This window comes from Carassius auratus, chromosome 9, assembly GCF_003368295.1.
Source record: "Carassius auratus strain Wakin chromosome 9, ASM336829v1, whole genome shotgun sequence".
Taxonomy (NCBI): Eukaryota; Metazoa; Chordata; class Actinopteri; order Cypriniformes; family Cyprinidae; genus Carassius; species Carassius auratus.
This window is the reverse complement of record NC_039251.1, coordinates 9,607,160-9,628,652: the sequence shown is the minus strand read 5'-3', so window position 1 is coordinate 9,628,652 and position 21,493 is coordinate 9,607,160. Positions and strand designations below refer to the sequence as shown.

At 37.5% G+C, this 21,493-nt stretch overlaps 2 protein-coding genes across 2 annotated transcripts; both read left to right on the top strand.

The window, feature by feature from the left end:
- The first annotated feature begins 6,268 nt into the window (after nt 1-6,268).
- LOC113108305 (putative all-trans-retinol 13,14-reductase) lies at nt 6,269-9,577 on the top strand. Its single transcript, XM_026271259.1, has 11 exons — nt 6,269-6,428; nt 6,514-6,696; nt 6,793-7,034; nt 7,139-7,334; nt 7,431-7,628; nt 7,754-7,873; nt 7,979-8,117; nt 8,215-8,324; nt 8,405-8,571; nt 8,669-8,825; nt 9,066-9,577. The coding sequence occupies exons 1-11, from the start codon at nt 6,269-6,271 to the stop codon at nt 9,209-9,211; spliced, it is 1,818 nt and encodes a 605-aa protein (XP_026127044.1). The 3' UTR covers nt 9,212-9,577.
- A 1,787-nt stretch (nt 9,578-11,364) lies between these two features.
- On the top strand, nt 11,365-14,458 carry LOC113108306 (putative all-trans-retinol 13,14-reductase). Its single transcript, XM_026271260.1, has 11 exons — nt 11,365-11,638; nt 11,911-12,093; nt 12,178-12,419; nt 12,503-12,698; nt 12,771-12,968; nt 13,083-13,202; nt 13,315-13,453; nt 13,546-13,655; nt 13,743-13,909; nt 13,978-14,134; nt 14,219-14,458. The coding sequence occupies exons 1-11, from the start codon at nt 11,479-11,481 to the stop codon at nt 14,362-14,364; spliced, it is 1,818 nt and encodes a 605-aa protein (XP_026127045.1). The 5' UTR covers nt 11,365-11,478; the 3' UTR covers nt 14,365-14,458.
- Nucleotides 14,459-21,493: the final 7,035 nt, after the last annotated feature.

Genomic DNA, 21,493 nt, shown 5'->3' with positions numbered 1-21,493 from the left:
GTAAAATGAAGTCCTTAGAAAATATGGGTGTTGGGGTAAATGAGATGAGACGATGCAATCTAAACCACATATTCAACTAGAGTTTGAACTAAACTAAAGTTTAGGATTAAGGTTCCTACAATAGGAAATGTACTGAGCTCCTTAGTAAGATGTTAGGCATGTTTTTATGCTAGAAACATTTACTTTCATGACTTTTTCTTTCAACATTTACAGTTAAACTGCTGTTGTGCCTTTTAGACCTTCTTTAAAAAAATCTTCTACTCTTCTCGCTTACTTTACTGGCATTAGCCTATATAGAGTTTACCCAGAAATGAAAATTAAATCTTCATACTCACCCTTGTGTGCAGTATTACTTTTTCTTTTTCAGACCACAAAACAAAAAAATTCACAAAATTTGAACTTGGAAGTGGTTTTGGCACTGTGGGCAGGCGCTTAGTCCTGCTGGAAAAGAAAATCAGCATCTCCATAAAGCTTGTCAGCAGATGGAAGCATAAAGTGCTCCAAAATCTCCTGGTAGATGGCTGCATTGACTTTGATAAAACACAATGGACCAACACCAGCAGACGTCATGGCACCCCAAATCATCACTGACTTCAGAAACTTGCAACTGGACTTCAAGCAACTTGGATTCTGTGCCTCTCCAGTCTTCCTCTAGACTCCTTTGTCCAGGTCAGATGCTTCAGACATTTTCTTGAAGACGTCTGAGCTTGGTGACTCTTGATGCACTGACTTCAGCTTCAGTCCACTCCATGTGAAGTCAAGTCTGCTTTATTGTCAATTCTTCCACATGTACAGTACATACATACAGAGAATCGAAATTGCGTTACTCTCAGACCCCCGGAGCATACAGATAACATTAACAGTAGAGCCTAAAAATCTAGATCAAATATCAAATGTAGATACAACTATACAATAAGGGAATGTAAAAAAGACATATAATAAAATTAAAAATAAAGTTAAATAAAGCAGCGCAAGGCTAGAGTGCAAATCAATGTAGTGAACAACAGTGCAGATAAAATATTTTTAGTGCAAAAAATAAAAAAATAAAAATATTTAGTCTGATTAAAGTGACAAAGGGCTCAAGAGCAGTTATTTTATTTAACTGACTGATGAGGTAGTGGAATGACGTCAGTTCCAAGCTCTCCCAAGAAGCTCTCCCAAGTGACTTTGCTTGTCAGTATTCTCAAGCTTGCAGTCATCCCTGTTGCTTGTGCACATTTTCTACCCATTTTGTTCCTTCTAGTCAACTTTACATTTAATATGCTTTGATACAGCACTCTGTGAACAGCCACCCCTTTTAGTAATGACTCTCTGTGACTTAAGCCCCTTTCACACTGCACGTCGGACCCGCAATATTCCCGTAACATTGCCTGGTCGCCTTCTGTGTGAAAGCAACCACGTCCCGGAATTGATTACCGAATTGAACCCGGGTCAGGGACCTAGTAACATTGCGGTAATCGATCCGGAACGAGCGCTGTGTGAACAAAAGCCAGATCTAATTCCGTATCGAAGTGATGACGCGCGTTATCGTGCGACTCTTTTACCGGCTGTTTTGAAGGAAGATCAACATTCGCGAAGAAAACATATGTGCAAACTGTAATGAAGCAGAGATCAGTTAGTTCCTCACTTTCCGCGCTGACGCCGAGATCGTTTGCTTGCTTCAGTTAAAGTATAAAGTGTCAAGTGTTGTCGACTCGTACATTACACGTCACGTGCTGATGTCACGTGTTGTTACGGGATCTTCTAGGGTTGTGTGTGAAAGCATGCACATATACCTGGTCATCACTGGCAGTGTGAAAGTGCCAAATCTAGCGACCAGGGAACAATTACAGGAACACTTTACCCCTGTATTTGCCGGAATGGCAGTGTGAAAGGGGCTTTACTCTCTTTGTGGAGGGTGTCAATGATCGTCTTCTGAACCATTGCCAAGTCAGCAGTCTTCCCATTATTGTGGTTTCAAAGAATAAGAGTTACTTGGAATTCATCCTGTAGCCAATTAATGAAGCTCAAATGTAAATATTCTAATATTTTGAGATACTGGATCTTTTACTTTCAAGAGCTGTAACCTCTAATCAGCAAAATGATAGCAAATATTTTTTGAAAATATTTTACTTCACATGTAATGAATCTAGAATAGCTATATGAAAGTTTCACTTTTTGAAATGTTACAATAAAGATAACACTTCAATGATATTCACTTTTTTTTTTTGAGATATGCACCTGTATTAGCGCAGCAGTTCACTTCAACTCGTAAAAAAGCACACAAGCTGTGAAGAATCAAGATTAATGAAAATGCCACAAAACAATGCCTAGAAATCCCCACTAAAACTTTCTGTACTTTCTGAGTTAAATATATCTAGACGGGAACTGACAGATGAATGCCATGACAGGTAGCCTATATTTCCCTCAGAATAATGTACATGGATTGCATTTTATTTTTTATTAATCTTGGTTTTTCACTACTTGTGTGCTTCTCTTGGGCGAGTCAGAGTGAACAGCGCTAAAAGATTCTCATGAATCCGCACAGATAGGCCTATTCCTTAACCTGATAACTGTCACTCACGTTTTTGAAGATAGACTTGAATTTTAACCAATCCAGTACTGTTGTATACCCCTCAATCACATGGAATATGACACTTATCCTATGGGACCACTCTGTGATACTTTTGTATCTTTTTCAAAAGCATGATGCTGATCACCATACACTGTCATTACATGGAAAAGAATGGGCGAGGCATTTATTTAATTTTTTTTTTTTAATCTCATTTTGTGATCCAAATAAGAAAGGAAGGCATATGGCATTAGAACAATACAAGGGTGGATAAACTGGGATTTAATTTTCATTTTATGGGTGAACCATCCCTTAACATCCATTGAACCTTTCTGTTACACAAGAGCAGTTGACTAAAAGGTTCTTTGTGGAACCTACAATGGTTCTTTTGTGGCAACTAAAAAATATTTAAGAACTTAAGTGTACTTCTGCTTTAGCTTAGCCGTACTAGGAAACTTAGCATTGTGATACTGCAAGTATTATCGGCTTTTGTATGATAAACTTTTAGTGATGTTCCTCATTTCTAAGAAGCTTTGAATAAAAGCATCTGCTAAGTCATTAGACTAAACATCTATGGTAACATGCGTTCTTAACATGTAGTCTGTGTCAGTCTGTGGTACTTGGAGTGTCCCAGTTGGTATGCATCATAACTGTGGAAATTCATAAAAATAAATATGCATTTGATTTGTCATATTATCTTTTTACTATAAATGAATGGCATTTCATTTTAATATAATTCAATAAAAGTCACTTTTTTATATTGTGATTGATGTGAAAAGGCATATTTCCATTAAGTTGCAACCACAAGACCATGTTCATTTTTTTCATTAGATATTATTACTATTTTTTCTGCCCTTAAAGTCTGAGCTTGATTTCCTGAAATTCCTGGAATTCAGTTGTTTTGAGCATGATATAAAAATGAAACCAGAAAAATCAGTTTTATTAGTGTTTTTAAGTGGATTGCAATATTTGAAATGGCATTTAAAATAATGTTTGAATTGTATTGCATAAGTTGAATTGCTATTCTGTTTATTTTAGATAAATAAGCTGCTCTGGTAGGATTCTTCCACAGATCTTTTTCCTATCAAATACAAGATGAACATTATTAACTGCTGATTTACTATGAAGGGTCACACCCAGTGCACGACTCTAGATCACTTTGTCTGCTTGTCTGGAGGTCAGAAAATGATTATCAGTTTCTGAAAAAGGAAGTTAATCCGACAAAGAGGGAAGTAGCTTGTGTCGTTTTTTTTTTCGAAATATATTTAAAAAAGTGGGTAGAGTTGACACATTTGCCAATCATATCTATCACAACATTTCGCGTGAAATGTACTTTTATACATTTATTTGTTTAATTAATTCATTGTATTTATTTATTTATTTTGACTAAACCATACAAGTGTGATTCAATGTGTTATATATTTGCATGCACATACAAAAAGAATCCTGCTTTGACTTTGTGTTAAAGGGAAGTGTATCATTTCTGTGCTTCTTGAGGCACCAGTTATAACTGCAGTCTGTCTGTGAGCAGTCTGGCCGGGCTCAACCAATGGTGTCAACCCAAAAAGGGCAATCTTGTCTCACTTTGCAACACTACCCTAGTTAGCAAGCATCAGACATCACTTTGTCATAAATACATTTTGCACTATCAATGATCTGAAGGCTCATTATCTGAAGAGCTATTCCAGTGTTCTAGGACATATATACATTGGTCTCATGGTTTGGCATTTCACCAGTGTCAAGAATAAATGGCTGTATACTTAAACAAATTACAGTTAAAATATAGTATTTGTAGGTCTTTGTAGGTTTATATATGTAAAAAGGCATCTTTAAACACTTAAAATAAAAATGAAAAAGTATTGAAACAGCCGCATACTGTATGTTGTGAAAACAACATACAATTTTTGATGACACATGCATACTATTTCCACAGCACGTTATGTTTAGGGAGATGGAACTTTTGAACTGCATCTAACTAAGAGGGTATTTCTAAACTTTTCTGTTTTTTGGGGGGAAATTAGCACCATCTACTGAGAAGTGTGGGCATGGTGGAGAAAGAAAAATTTTAAATTACTTTTGAAAAGGTAAAGCCATTCAGTCATAATGTTTAAGGAACTAAAACTCTTTAGAAATTTCAAGATCACTCCAGTCATACGTGTGTTAGAGTCTAAGTTCAAGTACAAGGAAAAATACAGTTTGGCCAATGTCCTCCACCAACAATGAGACTGTATTCATGCTGTGTGACTTTCATTCTCAGCTTTAGGCCGATCCTCTTTCACAACAATGCAGTGGTGCCAGTTTATCTCTATGCAAACAATCAAGCTTTAAGTGTATTTAAGCCAGATAAATGAATGAACTCATCATCTAAGTAAAGAGTAAGGGATATTAAACTGCTTGACGTTTGTTGTTTGAGTTCCTAACTAGTTTTAAGGTGCAATGATTGTCTTAAACAGTCTCTTTTACATGTTTCCATATACACAATAGTGTTTTCTTTATATGACCTTAAAAAGATTTCATTTTTTTTAAATTATTTACAATCACTGTAATCTTTTTCAGAAGACCTGCAAACGCAATTTGCAACGTACACATGTATGTGTGTGTGTTTCTTGCCCTAATTTGCAGTTGACACAAGTGGCCAAAAGTAAGAGCCAGTCTGCAGTATTTAAAGAAAATATCGTAGTGAATGATAAGCACAAACACCCCACCCCGCTCAGTGAGTATCAATTGTTTTTTTTAACTTTGGGACAATATTAAAATGCAGATTTTTGTCATGCATCTCTTTTGCACAGCGCAGAGCAGCACATTTCTGTGTTGTTTCTTAGTTATTAATTGCATGAAGGCCAGTTTGCCTCTGTAAACCATTTACAAAGTCAACAAATGTGTGATGCCCGGTGTCTTAAAATCTGTTTAGAGTTCTGTAGTATATTCCAGTTTTAGCTGGAGATTCATTAAAACATTTTAATGAAGCATTTCTGGTGTACATGCATTGCATTAAGAAAAAAATCATGCTATATATGAAGTTGTTCACCACTGAAATTACAAAAATTGCTTGGTCACAAAGCTTCTGATACTCAAACTGAATAGATATCTTTAATACTTCTGTTCTCAGAGACCTCAGTGCTGATTATTGAGTGACAGTATGGAATAGCAGTTTGGTCATTTGGTCATTGATTTGATTTCCCAGTATTTTTGGTACTGTGGTGTCTTTCAGTCGTTCAGCCTTTGCAAAATGATTTGTCACCTACAACATAAAATATCTGAACAAAGTGCAAATGAAGTGATATTGAAGAAAAAGTGCATGGGTTGGTTGTTTTGAAATCTGTCTCCAATGGACTTATATGAAGTTAAAACAAAGATCCATGCAAACAATCAACGTGATATATCTAAAAGATTTTTAAAAAACTGCATTACCACACTGACCTTCATTTTATGCAAGACTGTTACTTACCGAGACAAGCAACTAAATGCAAAGCAGTCAATCTGTAAGTCTGATTAATTCAAGGTACGTCAATGCACTGATGCTGATAAAACATGTTTATTCTCTCCACCCACAATTTAGACAAATAAATAGGGTCTACATTAGACCACCAGCACTAGACTCCTGGCTTTGAAAAGAGCCACTGCTTGAGCTTCCTTCACCTTAAAAAGGCCAACTCCTCCAGAAGACACTCCACTGAAAGCATCAGCCGCTCTTCTTCTTACAGACAGCAACTAAAAATGAGGTGGTTTCTGCTCTTCTCTGAATGGCTTGTGGACTGGGCTCGTGGCACATACTGGTACCTGTTTGGCAGGAGAAGTGAACTATGCAAGGGGACCATCAGTCCTCCAGGCCCGCTAGTCATAGATGAAAAGAGAAAAAACAGAGTGCTTCGAAATGGTAAGCAAGCTTTATTTCAGAGGAATTGAATTGTAAAACAACTTGAATGCAAACGTGTACTAATTCTCCATTTCTTAACCTACAGAATTTGATGAGTTTGAAGTACCCAGAAACCTAGACATTATTGTGATTGGAAGCGGTATTGGTGGTTTGAGCGCAGCAGCAGTTTTAGCCAAACTAGGAAAGAAAGTCCTGGTGTTGGAGGAAGACAAGCAGGCAGGAGGCCTGTGTAAGACCTTCACTGAAAAAGGCTTTGAGTTTGACTGTGGTAAGATGCTTCCAGCAATGTTCATGGTGCTAAATGATTACTTGATGAACTGCTGAATTTATTTTAATAATCGCATGCTGTGCTTTTGTCATAAAGGCTTCCATTATTTGGGGCAACTTCATGAGAATGGCTTCTTAAAAGTTGCATTGGATCTGATCACTGATGGCCAGGTGCATTTTGCTGAGCAGGGTTCCCATGTGGACACGGTGGTTATTGGTAAAGGCAAACAACATAAAGAATACACTATCTACAGTGGCAAAAAGCAGATGGAAAATCATCTTAAAAAGCAGTTTCCCAATGATACGAAGGCGGTAGACGAGCTATTCAAAATCATGAAGGTGCTTATTCAGTGATTTGTTGAAGTTTTTGAATATACCACGGAGTATGGACATTAAAAACCCTATGAATTATATATGAATATCTAAATTTTATTTTGTGATAGATCTGTTCAAAGAAGATCCATCTGCTGTGTATGCTGAAGATGGTCCCTCTCTGGTTTGCTCGCTTCATTCTGTGCAGTGGAATCGCAGACTTGATCTCTCCAATTTTCAGATACTCCCGGACCAGTACAACAGACGTGGTCAAGTCTTTCACCAGCAATCAAGACCTCCTCACTGTGTTCTCTCAAATATTTTATGGTGAGAAAAGAGATATCTATTGTGTTCCTAACTCATTTTATTGCAGAGTACATTTCTTGAGAAGTTTTAACTGGAATCACTGTTTTCCTCCTGAAGGTGTCCCACCCAAAAACGCCAGTTGCATGATTGATGCCCTGTTTCTGCACCACTCAAAGCGTGGTGTGTACTATCCTAAGGGTGGTGCCAGTGAGATCCCATACCACATCATCCAGGTTTTGGAGAAGCATGGAGGGAAAGTCCTGGTCAATGCTCCTGTGTCCAGAATTCTAGTTGATGGAAAGCAAAATGTGTATGGTGAGTGTGTGATCTGATCCTGAGAATAACAATGAATGTTCAACAGCCCCAGTGGAACCCAAAATGGGTTCTCCATTATGTATTGGCGTTCTTTAAATGCATTTCTTATCTTTTTATCTTACCAGGAGTGGCTGTCAAGACAGGAGGTGAAGATGTTGAGGTTCGGGCTCCTGTGATCATTTCAAATGTTGGCATCTTCACCACCTTCAAGAAGCTTCTACCTCCAGAGATTCAGGCAAATCCTGGTAAGCAAGTGAACATATTCGATATATGTGGTACTATGAACCAAGATATGAACTCAAAAGCCCATCAGTGGTCACATGATGGTGTGCATCTCTTGACCTTTACAGACGTCAAGAGCTATCTTCAAACTTTGAAACCAGGCAAAGGATTTTTCCAGGTGTTTGCAGGCTTTAATGCCACCAAAGAAGAACTGGGCATATCTTCAGCCAATATGCGACTCTATAAGAGCAACAACATGGATGAAATGTAGGTGCACAAATCCATCGTTCACTCTTAAATGTTGTTAAAGTGCTTATGTTAACACGGATGAGAATAAAGCATAATAAGTGTACATAATGATTAGGATGGAAGAATACTTTTCTTCAGACAAGGAGGATGCACCTGATAACATCCCCATGATGTATGTCTCCTTTCCCTCTGCAAAGGATCCTTCCTCCCGTACCCGCTTCCCAGGTTTCTCATATGAACTTTGCTCTATTCTTTAACGTTTTATACCGTCATGACAAGGACTCAAAATCTATTTGCATTTTTAGGACAGTCACGTATGGTGATCCACACTATGGTCAATACAAAGTGGTTTGAACAATGGAACAACATCAGTGAGACTGAAAGAGGACAAGAATATGAAAAATACAAGATGAGATTTGCTAATCATCTCTTTGATTGGGCTTGTGTGCACTTCCCCAAACTGAAAGAGAAGGTAAATTAGTCTTGTATCATATTCGAGTGCTGCTTAATAACTGAACAGTAATAATGTTTCAAAAGCAGAAACTATGTTAAAAATTATGTTTTTGTAGTTGGTGATGTTGCATGCAGTCACTCCCATCAATATGCACGGGCTGGGGGCCACACATGGATCCATGCTGTCTGCAGAGCACAGTCTGGAGAGATACCAGCCTCTGAACATTGCCATGACCAGATGCAACACTCCTGTCAAAAACCTCTACCTGTCAGGTAATACTCCATATTTGAGTGATAAGACATTTCATGGGCACAGCAATGTAGGAAGTCGGTTTATTGGATTAGTTGCCATGATTAAGAAATAATTTACTGTTAATGTTGTGATTGACCAGTCATTATTATCAGAAATATTACAGAAACCTTATAATATTAAACATTAAAGTGGATTATTGAAGATAGTAGCATGTTTTGTCTGGTCTACTTACAAATGTAATTTCTTGTTTTTCATCCCAGGGCAAGATGTTTTCTCTGCTGGTTACTCTGGTGCTTTACATGGTGGACTTCTCTGTGCTTCAAGTGTTGTGGATCACTGTGTTTACCCTGACATTCTCCTTCTCCAAAAGAGGCTGAAGAGGCAGGCAGTTAAGAAACTAGAGTGAAAAAAAAAAAACATACAATTTGTGAAAGGTCTACTGAGATGGATATATCAGTCTTTAATATACTGTATTTCACTCCCATTTTAATGTGTTTTTAACAAGTAAAAACAGCAACATAAACAGTGAGGGTTTGTCACTATCATTATTTACAGTATAAACCCTTATATGTTAAGTGAAGTCAACTGCTTGCTTGATTGTAAATAAGTTTAAGTACAAAGCTTGAACAAAAACATTTTTGTTTTGATGTACATTTGTCCAATGTGCTGGTGTTTCCCCTTGCATTAAAAAATTACTAAAGATAAAACAGCCATTTTTGCCATTTTGTGTACATGTGATCAATAAATGGACTTGTTGGCTTGCCGTCATCCATTTGTGGCCAGTTGCAAACACATTATTTTTTATTAAATTATATGTATACTCACATATACCAAAGCAACAGAAATACTTGCAATGTAATATCCCCAGACCCCAGCACACATAAAGAATAAATCTGCCTACTGCATGTAACGTTATATAATTATTTTTTAATGTGGATGCACCATTTAACATTGAGGGCGATGCAAAAAAAGTGTAAATTCATTGACTTGATTGTGTGTGTGTGTGTGTGTGTGTGTGTGTACACTTATTTGGGATTCAGTAGATTAGAATAACATCAACACCTGACAGAAACTGAATGCACATCACACCTTTATTGCATTTTATCATGTTCTACAGCTGGGGTCTCAGAGACCCCGAACAGCTCACCCAAAATATTTGTGCTACTCAACGTCAATTATTAATTATATTCATACACTTGCATATTTTATATTATTGATCAATATGTGAATCAGTTGTCTGGACTGCGCATGACACTTGATAACTTTACAAATCTGGTCCTAAAATGCATGTAAAGTAAATCAGTGAACTAACTGATTTTTCATCTAATTGAATTTACTATGATTGGTCCAAGTTTTCAGTAGTTTTCCAAAAATTTGAAGTGGATCAAAATCTTGTATCAAAGTTTTCCTAAAACATAAAATCAAAATGCGTTCTTGTCTAAGGACAACTTTGATGAAATTGTTTGTTCCACGGCAAATCTTTACCTAGGGGTGACCCCAAATAGTCGACGATTCGATCATTCGATTCGAGGAACCTGATTCGACTACCAATCTAACAGTCGAATATTCACGGGGTGTTATTGATTATGCCATTCTGACTAAATGGGGGAGCTCAAGTGTCCGATTTCACATAGAACTTGCGGTTTTCTCCTAATAAGTTAATATGCAGCCTATTATGATAAAGCCGTGAATAAGAATCTGAAAAGAAAGAAGCTTCAAATTAATATTTTAAAGTGCATGAATAAATCCTACGGAGCCCCGCACATGACATGCAAGAAAAAATAAATAAATTGTGTGCACGATTTACTAATTAAATAGTGTAGATTTATACACCACTGACCTACAGTCCTATGAAACTTGTCTTTGATGGATTTAAACCCAGGAAAAAATCTTGAAATGAGTATTAGAGCGATGCACTTTCCTTAAAATCTGCATACAGTGTCCTTATAATGTGCTCTGCATCTTCAATGTTTTAAAGAAAACTACCATTATGACAAATTCTCCCAATATTTCCCTAATTTCAGGGTTAACATATTACTCAGAGTTTTATGAAATGGCCCCAGGTAAAGCAGATTTGATTAGTATACTTTATCAAAAGCATGCACTCCCATATTTAATCATTTTATGTGAAACAAAGTAAATCACTATAAGCCACCACTACAAACAATCAGTCTGCTAAACTGATTGAGTCTTCTTCTTCTTCTTCTTTTCATTTTTTTGGCAGATTGCAACCATGACTTTTAAAGGTGCATACCACCACCTACTGTATCAGAGTATGTAACATGAGCTATATCCATTGGTACTACTTTATATATAAAAAAAAAATTCTATATCCTATTGTATATCCCTATATTTTTTAGATATTGTATAACTGCTTTCTGTGTATCCTTTACCCCATCTCCTGTTGTGCCTAATAAACCTTCAAGGTTCCACTTCCTTCCTGTCTGAACTGATTGAGTCAAGTCACGCCAATAGTAGTCAAGCGAGTTAATTAACTCCACCCACAATTTAGACTAATAAATAAGGCCTAAACTCAATCACCAGCATTAAACTCTTGGAGGCAGTCTCTGGACGAGCAGCTCCTTGAGAGTTTAGTATCTTGTTGCAGGTGTAGCATTCAACAGCCGCTCCTTAAACTGAAAACATCATCTGATCTTTTTCTAGTAATTGAAGATGTGGTGGATTCTGATTTTCCTAGAATGGCTTGTGGATTGGGCACGTGGCACATACTGGTATCTGTTTGGCAGGCGAAGCGGCTTGTGTAAGGGGACCATCAGTCCTCCAGGCCCACTAGTTGTAGATCAAAAGAAAAAGGACAGACTTCTTCGGAAAGGTACAGTACTTAAGATTTAGTTCGCAAGTAGTGGTCAAGTTAGTGCTTCACAAACTTGTGCTGGACACTCCTCACTATTGCACATTGTGTGTGTCTCCTTCATAGGCTGCACCCAGTTCATGTCTTGCAGCCTCTAAGTTAAGGAGTTTAATCTGATGTTAAATGAGGGAGACATACAAAATATGCAGTGGTTGGGTGTCCCAGGAATGATTTGAGAAGCACCTGTGCAAGTTACAAATGTCTATTGCTAACAAATGCCACTCTACTTATAGAGTTTGGAGAATTTGAAGTACCTAAGAACTTGGACGTCATTGTGATTGGCAGTGGTATTGGTGGTTTGACTGCGGCTGCGGTTATAGGCAAACTAGGAAAGAAAGTCCTGGTTCTGGAGCAAGAAAAACAGGCTGGAGGCCTGTGTAAGACCTTAACTGAAAAAGGCTTTGAGTTTGACTGTGGTAAGATTATCTCATTGATATTCCCTGAGCTGCATGAATAATCAACCTAAATATTTTGATCACCTACTCGAATGTCTGTCAAAGGCTTCCATTATGTTGGACAACTTCATGAGAATGGCTTCCTGAAAGTTGCATTGGATCTAATCACCGATGGCCAGGTGCACTTTGCTGAGCAGGGTTCCCATGTGGACACGGTGGTTATTGGTACAGGAACTCAGCGTAAAGAATACACCATCTACAGTGGGAAGACTCAGATGGAGGCTCATCTGAAGAAGCAGTTTCCCAATGATACGAAGGCAGTGGAGGAGCTTTTCAAAATCATGAAGGTTTTTACATGCTCTTAAGCTTGTATTTATTGTACATTAATGTATGGCCTCTTCATGTCTCTTTTAAACCATCTCTTCCTTAGATCTGTTCCAAGAAGATCCATCTGCTGTGTATGCTGAAGATGGTCCCGCTATGGTTTGCTCGCTTCATATTGTGGAGTGGAATTGCTGATTTAATATCCCCAATTTTTAGATACTCCCGCACCAGTACAACAGATGTAGTCAAGTCTCTTACCAGCAACCTGGACCTCCTCACCGTGTTTTCTCAGATATTTTATGGTAAGCGAACACCTACTGTTGCCAACAACTTGTGCATTTGTGGGCTTCAACTAGAGTTCCTGTTTCTTCAAGGTGTCCCACCCAAAAACTCCAGTTGCATGATTGATGCCCTGTTTCTGCACCACTCAAAGCGTGGTGTGTACTATCCTAAGGGTGGTGCCAGTGAGATCCCATACCACATCATCCAGGTTTTGGAAAAGCATGGTGGGAAAGTCCTTGTCAATGCTCCGGTGTCCAGCATTCTAGTTGATAAAAAACAAACTGCATATGGTGAGTTTCTGCATGAGCTAGGTTTGTTCATTTAACAGACCGCAAAATCCATCGCATATTGGGAACCATACTTGCAGATGCATGACACAATTTATCGGTGTTCTCTTTGACTAGGAGTGACTGTGAAGAGTGGAGATCAAGACTTTGAAGTTAGGGCTCCGGTGATAATTTCTAATGCTGGCATGTTCACCACTTTCAAAAAGCTTCTGCTTCCTGAAATCCAGGCAAATCCAAGTAAGTGACAATGTCTTCATTGCAAGCAGTACAAGACCTTTTCAATTCTTAATCTGAATCCGCACTACTGGCTAGATTTTTCTGGGGTAACCTGTGCATCTGCTTCTCCCAGAGGTCCAGGACTATCTTCATACTCTGAAACCAGGCAAAGGATTCTTCCAGGTGTTTGCAGGCTTTAATGCAACTACAGAAGACCTGGGCATCTCCTCAACCAACATGCGACTATATAAGAGCAACAACATGGATGAAATGTAAGCGTCCACATCCAGTCACTTCTGTTGTGTTTTTTTTTTTTTTTTTTTAAGCGCATATCTATAACCTTCACTCTTCTTTGCTTATTTAGGATGGAAGAGTACTTCGCTTCCGATAAGGAAACTGCACCTGACAACATCCCCATGATGTATGTTTCCTTCCCCTCTGCTAAGGATCCCACCTCATGCACCCGTTTCCCAGGTTAAATTTTTACACACTGTTGTACAACAGGGACATTAGCCTAAACAAGCCAACTAAAGTGTCTTTTGTGGGTGGTTTGCAACTTAGGGCAGTCCCGTATGGTGATCCATACCATGGTCAATCCAAAATGGTTTGAACAGTGGAACAAGGTCAATGAGACCGAAAGGGATGAAGAATATGGAAGATACAAGATGAGATTTGCTAATCATCTCTTTGACTGGATTTGTGTCCACTTCCCGAAACTGAAAGAGAAGGTGAACTGTCAGTTATATTTGAGTGCTGCTTGAGGAGCAGGAGCAAAAAATTATTTTCTTATTTTTAGGTAGTGCTGTTGCATGCAGTCACCCCCATCAATATGCATGGACTGGAGGCCGCATATGGATCCATGCTTTCTGCGGAGCACAGTCTGGAGAGATACCAGCCTCTGAACATTGCTGTGACCAGATGCAACACTCCTGTCAAGAACCTCTATCTGTCAGGTAATCCTAAATTTCAGTCAAGACGTGTGTGGTTTTTTTTTTTTTTTTTTTTTTTTTTAAACCATCTAAGATTTTTCACCTCAGGCCAAGACGTTTTCTCTGGCGGTTACTCTGGTGCTCTACATGGTGGCCTCCTTTGTGCTTCAACTGTTATGGATCAGTGTCTGTATGTTGACCTCCTGCTCCAACAAAAGAAACTGAAGAGAAAGATGGTCAAGAAAATGGAGTGAGAATGAGTAACTATACTTGCACTCTTGATGCCACTCTTGTTGTACTGTACTGCTAATTTGTTCTCTACAACTTGGAATAAAAACCTAAATATTGCGCACCTAGTGTTCCTGGGTAATGATATTTACAGTGAACTTGTCTTCATACTGCCAGTGCTAGGTCCCTAGACTTGTGTGGTTAGACTTGGTAATGAGAATATCCCAAATGTAACTAAGGGGTGTCAAGCTCTAGCGTCTCCAGTGAATCAGTTCTTCATCCACCTGGCGTCTTGTTCACTTTAAACTTTGCTCCTTTAAATGGCCTGACTCATTTGTTGGATAACTGCCTATGGTTTGTCACTAGATGGCAGCATTATAGTGCTGCATCTGCTTTACTGGGTTTTTTTTTTTTTTTTTTTTCAAACCAGAGGAAATCACCAGGGCTTTTAGCTAGAGATGGAATATCCTGAACAATTAAGTTTGACCTAGTCATATTCTTACAAGCTAAATGTGTGCTGTTGGAGGTAAAGGTTTCCAAGAATTCTACACCCCCCCCCCCCCCCCTTTTTTTTAAATGTGCTACCAGTTATGCTTCCAGTTAAGCTTCTGTTATGAGCTAAAAGGAATGTATAGAAAACCTTTATAGGTGCATCTCAAATTTAGAATACTGGAGAAAATTTAAAATCAAACTTTTTTTTTTTTTTTTTTTAAATACGGTTACGACTTGCAGCTTCGGGAAAATTTAATTCCGTATCTCAATTAGAGTTCCACTAAGCTTGATTTTAGTTTCAATTTGAGTGAATACTGTGTACCTCTTGGGCTACATTTTAGAACCTGCAACCACAATTATGGCAAAGTCTACTGATTTGGTGATGGTCCGGAAAACAATCATTATCATTCTCCACGAGGAACGTAAGCCATAGATGGTCATTGGTGAAAGGGCTGGCTGTTCAGAGTGCTGTATCAATCTATTCATAGAAAGTTGATTGGAAGGGAAATGTTTCGTAGGAAAAGATGCACAAGCAACAGTGATTACCACTGCCTTCAGAAGATTATCAGGAAAAGCTGATTTCAAGATCTTGGTAGAGCTTCACAGAGAGTGGACTGAAGCCGGAGCAGAACACCAAAAAATCTGGGTCGTGAAAAAATCATCACAATAGGCTACTAGTATAAAAAACAAATAAAATATTTCTAAAAGCATGTTAATACAAAAGTAATATAGGCCAAGACCAGATTAGTCGAGAAAAAGGTGAATCTCTGTGCCAGTCTCCCTTTGGCAGACACCGACCTCAGACATGGCCTCGAAAAGGCACCAAGAGTCGGGGGCGGAAAAAAGAAGAGACAGCGGGATGATGCTCGCGCGTCGCTTGCAGGTAAGACAATGTTTTAAATAAAAATTTTAGTTTTAAAAGAACGGCGTTATTTTTTCAGTAACGCGGTAATCTAACTAATTACTTTTCCTGTCGTTACAACGCCGTTAACGTTACTGAACGTTAAATGCGGAGCGTTACTATACATTGATTTAATAAACTTTGCAATCCGAACGCACCCCTGCTTATTATAGAATAATTCAGTTACTAACTCATTTACTTTTTGGAACAAGTAGTGAGTAACTATAACTAATTACTTTTTTAAAGTAACGTTCCCAACACTGCTGATAGCTGATTTTGCAGCTAGGAAATGTAGGCGTGTGCCTCTGTAGGGCCTCTGATGACTGATGGTAGTGAAAATGTTTAATATAGTTCTATAGAATAGCAGAATGGTCTCTTTATAGATATGTAGTCCCTCTGTTGAGTAGTTTCTACTGTGCAGTTATGCATGGTTATTTGCAGTTTAAAATGTGCACTTTAAAATTCATTCTGCCAAGCATTTGTGCTTGGGGCACCCAAATGGCTAGTGCCGGCCCTGAGCCGGAGTCAGCACATTTGGATATCTTGAGGAAAAGGGCTACAGCTGTCACATTCCTAGAACCCAGCCACTCCTGAACCAGAAAAAAATAAATCTAAGGATATATATAATTTTAAATTCCTTTTGAAAATTGTCCTTCCATAGACAGGCTCTAGTACACTAGAGTACACTGCTCTCAGGTGTAGATTTTTGCTTCTAAGCTTTCTAATAGTTTCTAATAGTTCACCCCAAAATAAAAATTGTCGCTAATTATTCACCCTGGTCTGAAAGCTCTCAAATATCATCGAAAATATCTTAACTTGTGTTCTGAAGGTGAACGAAGGTCTTACGGGTTTTTAACGACATAAAGTTGAATAATAAATGACAGAATTTTCATTTTTGGGTGAACTATATGTTGGACTACCCTAAGCAGTGCAAATCTACCTACATAGGAGTCTTTATATACTTGATATAAATTTAAGGACATCTTTAAATTATTTTACATTTAAATTTAAAGAATGTTAATTGTCAGTGTCATTTCACTGTGTATTTAAATAGCTAAACATGTCCAAATGTAACAGTTCAACAGCTAGACAGGTCATTCAGATATAATTTTCTTATTTATTGCAACTGTAATTCTGTGATTTTTATTTTATTTATTTTGCATTTGCTGGAAACAAAAAAATGGAAAATTCCACGTTGTATGCATTTTATTTAATTTTTGCCAGGTTTTTCTTTTGTCTTGCCACTTTTTGTTCAGTGTGCTGAGAACTGATAACTGCAGTAGTGTGTATAAGTGCAGCAGCAGGATGGTGTGCAGGGGCGAACAGAGCTATTAAAAGCTGCTGCTGAGTATAAATAGCCCAAGCATATAAACGGCGACTCCGACAGTATTAGATGCTGTGGCCAGCTTCCCGCAGGAAGCTGTTGATATAAGCAAGCACATAATCCATCTCAACCAGAGGTGAATGGAGCCTTCCGCACAAATCCAATTTGACAATTTAATACAAACACTGCAGTATAATTGAACATTGTTCTTCATGCTTTTAATTACCAGGATCGGCTCCCGCTGCTATTTCAGTAGCTGCATGGATACTAGTCGTGAGTATTTCGGTGAAAATTCGGGCTCTGGTTTTGCCTGCTCTATGCAGATGGTGGCTGTTCCCTGTAGCTACTGAAGGGGATATAAATAGCAGCAGTTCCTGCCTCATCCCTCAGTGCGTCTCTCTCTCTCTCTCTCTCCACAGACACTGTTGTTCACACAATACAAACACACTCTGAGTGTCTCTCTCTGTCTCCTTCATGCATATTCTCACCTCTTCCTCATCAGTTTGACTTATAGCTTAAAATATAATTTCTTTACTGCATCATGCCCTCTCAATCACTTCCCAAAAGAATGACGAATCACAGTGGAGATATTGTTTAACCTATATATCTAATTTGTTTCTCCTAGGCAGCTTTTAGAATAAATGGAAAGCTAAATGTCACACAGGGTAATGCAGGTGGGCGTTTTTGTGTTAAATACTTTCTGTTATACTAGTTTATCATTAATAATACTACCCACTAAACAATGTGTCTCTGTGGTGCTATCAACAGATTGCTCTGTTTGTTTGAATATCCCAAAAAGCCCAGCACAGCAGCATCATTGGCGAGTATAGAAAATTAACATGTACCCAACTTAAAGCAGTGTTCAGGAGACATGGTTTATAATTAGTTTGCAATAATTTGAAAAATAAAGGTTCTTTGTTGGCATCTGTGTTTCCATGAAGAATGTGATTTCAATTATTTCAGTACAAACATCTATTTTACTATAAACTATTTTATATTATATTTAACTAGCTGATATTGTTGGACTGGAGTCCTGGTCCAGTTAGAAGCATTCTTATTTTTTGTTTTTTAGGAGTGTACAAAAAAAATTGTTTTATTATTATTTATTGGCTACAAAAATCTTTACTCCCATAGATGTGCATCTTGGACATTGATTGGAAAAGCTACTCCAAAGGCTCTCTGTCAATACAACACAGCTGCTGAATTGATCTGTTGATATGTGCACAAGCACTATGGAATATGGTTTGAAATGCTCCTATGGTGCATCTTTGGTCCTTGATATTTCATTAGAATTGATGTGCAGATTATGAACTTATTTTCCTCCATGTTGGAGAATGTGTAAATGCTTGGCTTGTATCTTGGCAGGAGGAACAGTGTACTTCAAAAGCTTTCAGTTTGCAGTTTTGCCATTTAGAGAAATAATTTTAAATATGAAGAGGAGACCAAATGTCTGAGACCAGTAGTGAAGATGCTTCTATTTAGCTTTTTCAAACTCTTTAATTACAAATTATATCAGATAGAGGACTTAAGTAAAATGTTATTTAATAAGTGGTTTTGTGTCTTTGTTTTAGAATATTTCTTAAAACATGCATTTTGTTTCCTTGTTAAATAAGATTTGGAATCATATCTATCTGTCTGTCCGTCTGTTTATCATTGTCATTCTATGAAAATCATCCTTTTGTATAAACGCCCAGTGACCTGTTCAAGCAAGGCTTTGTCAAATACACATTGAAATGTTGTCTTGACTAACTTTTAGTTAACCTACAAGCGACTGATTTGAATTCAGCTCAAATCGTACGTTGTATGAGGGCTGTGATTAAAACATTCACAGAGTGAAAACTTTCTCAGCTGAAATTTGGATCCAACTGCTCTACATTTTGCAATAATTGACAACATTTCACTGTTCATGCCACCCCCTGCTGGTCTTATTATTCTCAGCTTCCAGAATGATTTAGCACAAGCCTGCCTACTTGTTTTGACTTGAACAGGAATAGAAATGCATGTAGGATACTGTTGTTTGTGGCTATTATCCTTTCTCTTTAACAGCAAATCAAAACAGGGACTTATATAATATATTCTTTCTCTTTTGGTCTTTTTGTTAAGTCATATTATTTCACATTTTTAAATGTGTCATCATAAAAGTATCAAGATAAACAAAATACAGAATTATTAAATTGATTGTAATGCATGTGCATTATGTACAATCTAGAAGTTCAAGGCATACTCCACCCCAAAAAGAAAATTTTGTCATTAATCGTTTAAACCCAAGTCTTTCCACACCCGTAAAAGCATTGTTCATCTTTGGAACACAATTTAAGATATTTTGGATGAAAACCGGGAGGCTTGTGACTGTCCCATAGACTGCCAAGTAAATTACACTGTCAAGGTCCAGAAAAGTATAAAATACATTATCAAAATAGTCCATCTGTCATCAGTGGTTCAACCGTAATGTTATGAAGCGATGACAATACTTTTTGTATGCGAATAAAACAAAAATAATGACTTTAAAGGCAGTTTAAGTGCTGTTGAGAAACACAAAGGAGACTGTTGACAATAGAATGGTTGAATAAAGTCGTTATTTTTGTTTTATTCGCATTCAAAATTATTAGCATATTCTTGTTGCTTCATAACGTTACGGTTAAACCACTGATGGCAGATGAACTATTCTGATGAAGCTTTTCATACTTTTCTGGACCTTGACAGTGTAACTTACTTGGCAGTCAATGGGACAGTCACCAGCCTCCCAGATTTCATCCAAAATATCTTAAAATGTGTTCCGAATGCGAACAAAGCTTTTCCAGGTTTGGAACAACATGGGGGTAAGTGATTAATGACTAAATTTTCATTTTGGGATGGAGTATCTCTTTAATGCATTTTCATGCTTTGAAACTTATTTAGGTATTGTGCCTAAATATTAAATATTATATATAAATATATATAAAAATAAAATATAATATTTTTACTACAACAACATTTTTAGTTTAGCACATTCTGCATTGCATATAAATTTGATTCAAGTTCATATTTTTCTTTGTTAATTTAAAGAAAAATAATGAACTTTAGATAAAGAAAATGTACAAAGAATGGATTCACATCATTTTATAGTATGCATATCTAACATATTTCTCATGTTTTTGAGGATTTCATTTTAAAAGAATAGTTCACCCAAAAATGAAAATGTTTTCACCCTCAGGCCCTCCAAATTGCAGATTAATTTGTTTCTTCATCAGAACAGATCTGGAGAAATTCAGCATTACATCACTTGCTCAACAATGGATCCTCTGCAGTGAATGGGTGCCGTCAGAATGAGAGTCCAAACAGTTGATAAAAACATCACAATAATCCACAAGTAATCTACAATCCATCAATCAACATTTTGTGAAGTTAAAAGCTATGTTTGTAAGAAACAAATTCCTCTTTAAGATGTTTTTATCTTCAAAACACTGCTTCCACTAAGTCAATTTAAGTCTGAATTGGGAGAGAAATATGCATGGATCAAAATACTCATAAACAAATTTGTTAGTGTTTTTTGAAAGAGAACAAGAGAGGTTGGAATTTTTCATTGGAGGAAGTGTTTTTATGGATTATTACAGACTCTCTTTTTGGCCAAAAGTGAGTTTAATATTAAACGTAGCTTTTAAACTCATTAATTGATGGACTGCAGTGGCATGGATTACTTGTGGGTTATTGTGATGTTTTTAATTAGCACTTTGGACTCTCATTCTGATCTTGGATGGCCTGAATGTGAGTATACATACTGAGCAGTGAACCAGTGAACCATTCTGAAGTTTTGTGATCGGTCAAGGCCTGTGTGCATTCTAAGATCTGTGTAATTAAATCTCCTCCTCGCTGTGTCCATGACACACTAGTGTTTATCACCACATTGTTTTGGAATGAATCAGACAGGCTGATTCTACATAGGACAGTAGTTTATTATCCAAATTTGCAACTGTGCCCCTTCTCGGAAATCTTTTGCATTTAGGGGGAGGAATAAGTCTTTTTTTCCCATTTTAATGGACTGCTCCCAGCTTTATTTTGGAGAGTGTCCCCACTGTGCTGCAGTCCTTTGTGTTGGCGTGGCACTGTTGTCTCTGGAACATTCTCCGGATGGACCATCCTGTCTGCAGACAGTATGCGAGTTTGTGCGCAATTCATCTTTCTGAATTGACTCTGTCCCATTATTCGCATTCCAATTCCCCACCCTGATCATCTCTCAGCAAACAGTCAAGATATTCCGTCAGGTGCTCGCTTTACTTAGGATTTCACATTTGCTAATGGGTCATTAACACACAGGACGTTCTATAAATTAGTAGAAACAAGGATTAGCTTCATATTCATATAAATGTGGAGGGTTTTCTCTTTTCGAATGCACTGTAATGACAGATTCTCTGGTTTATTCCCAGATGACTTCACTTTAAGTCTGTATATTTTGATTGAT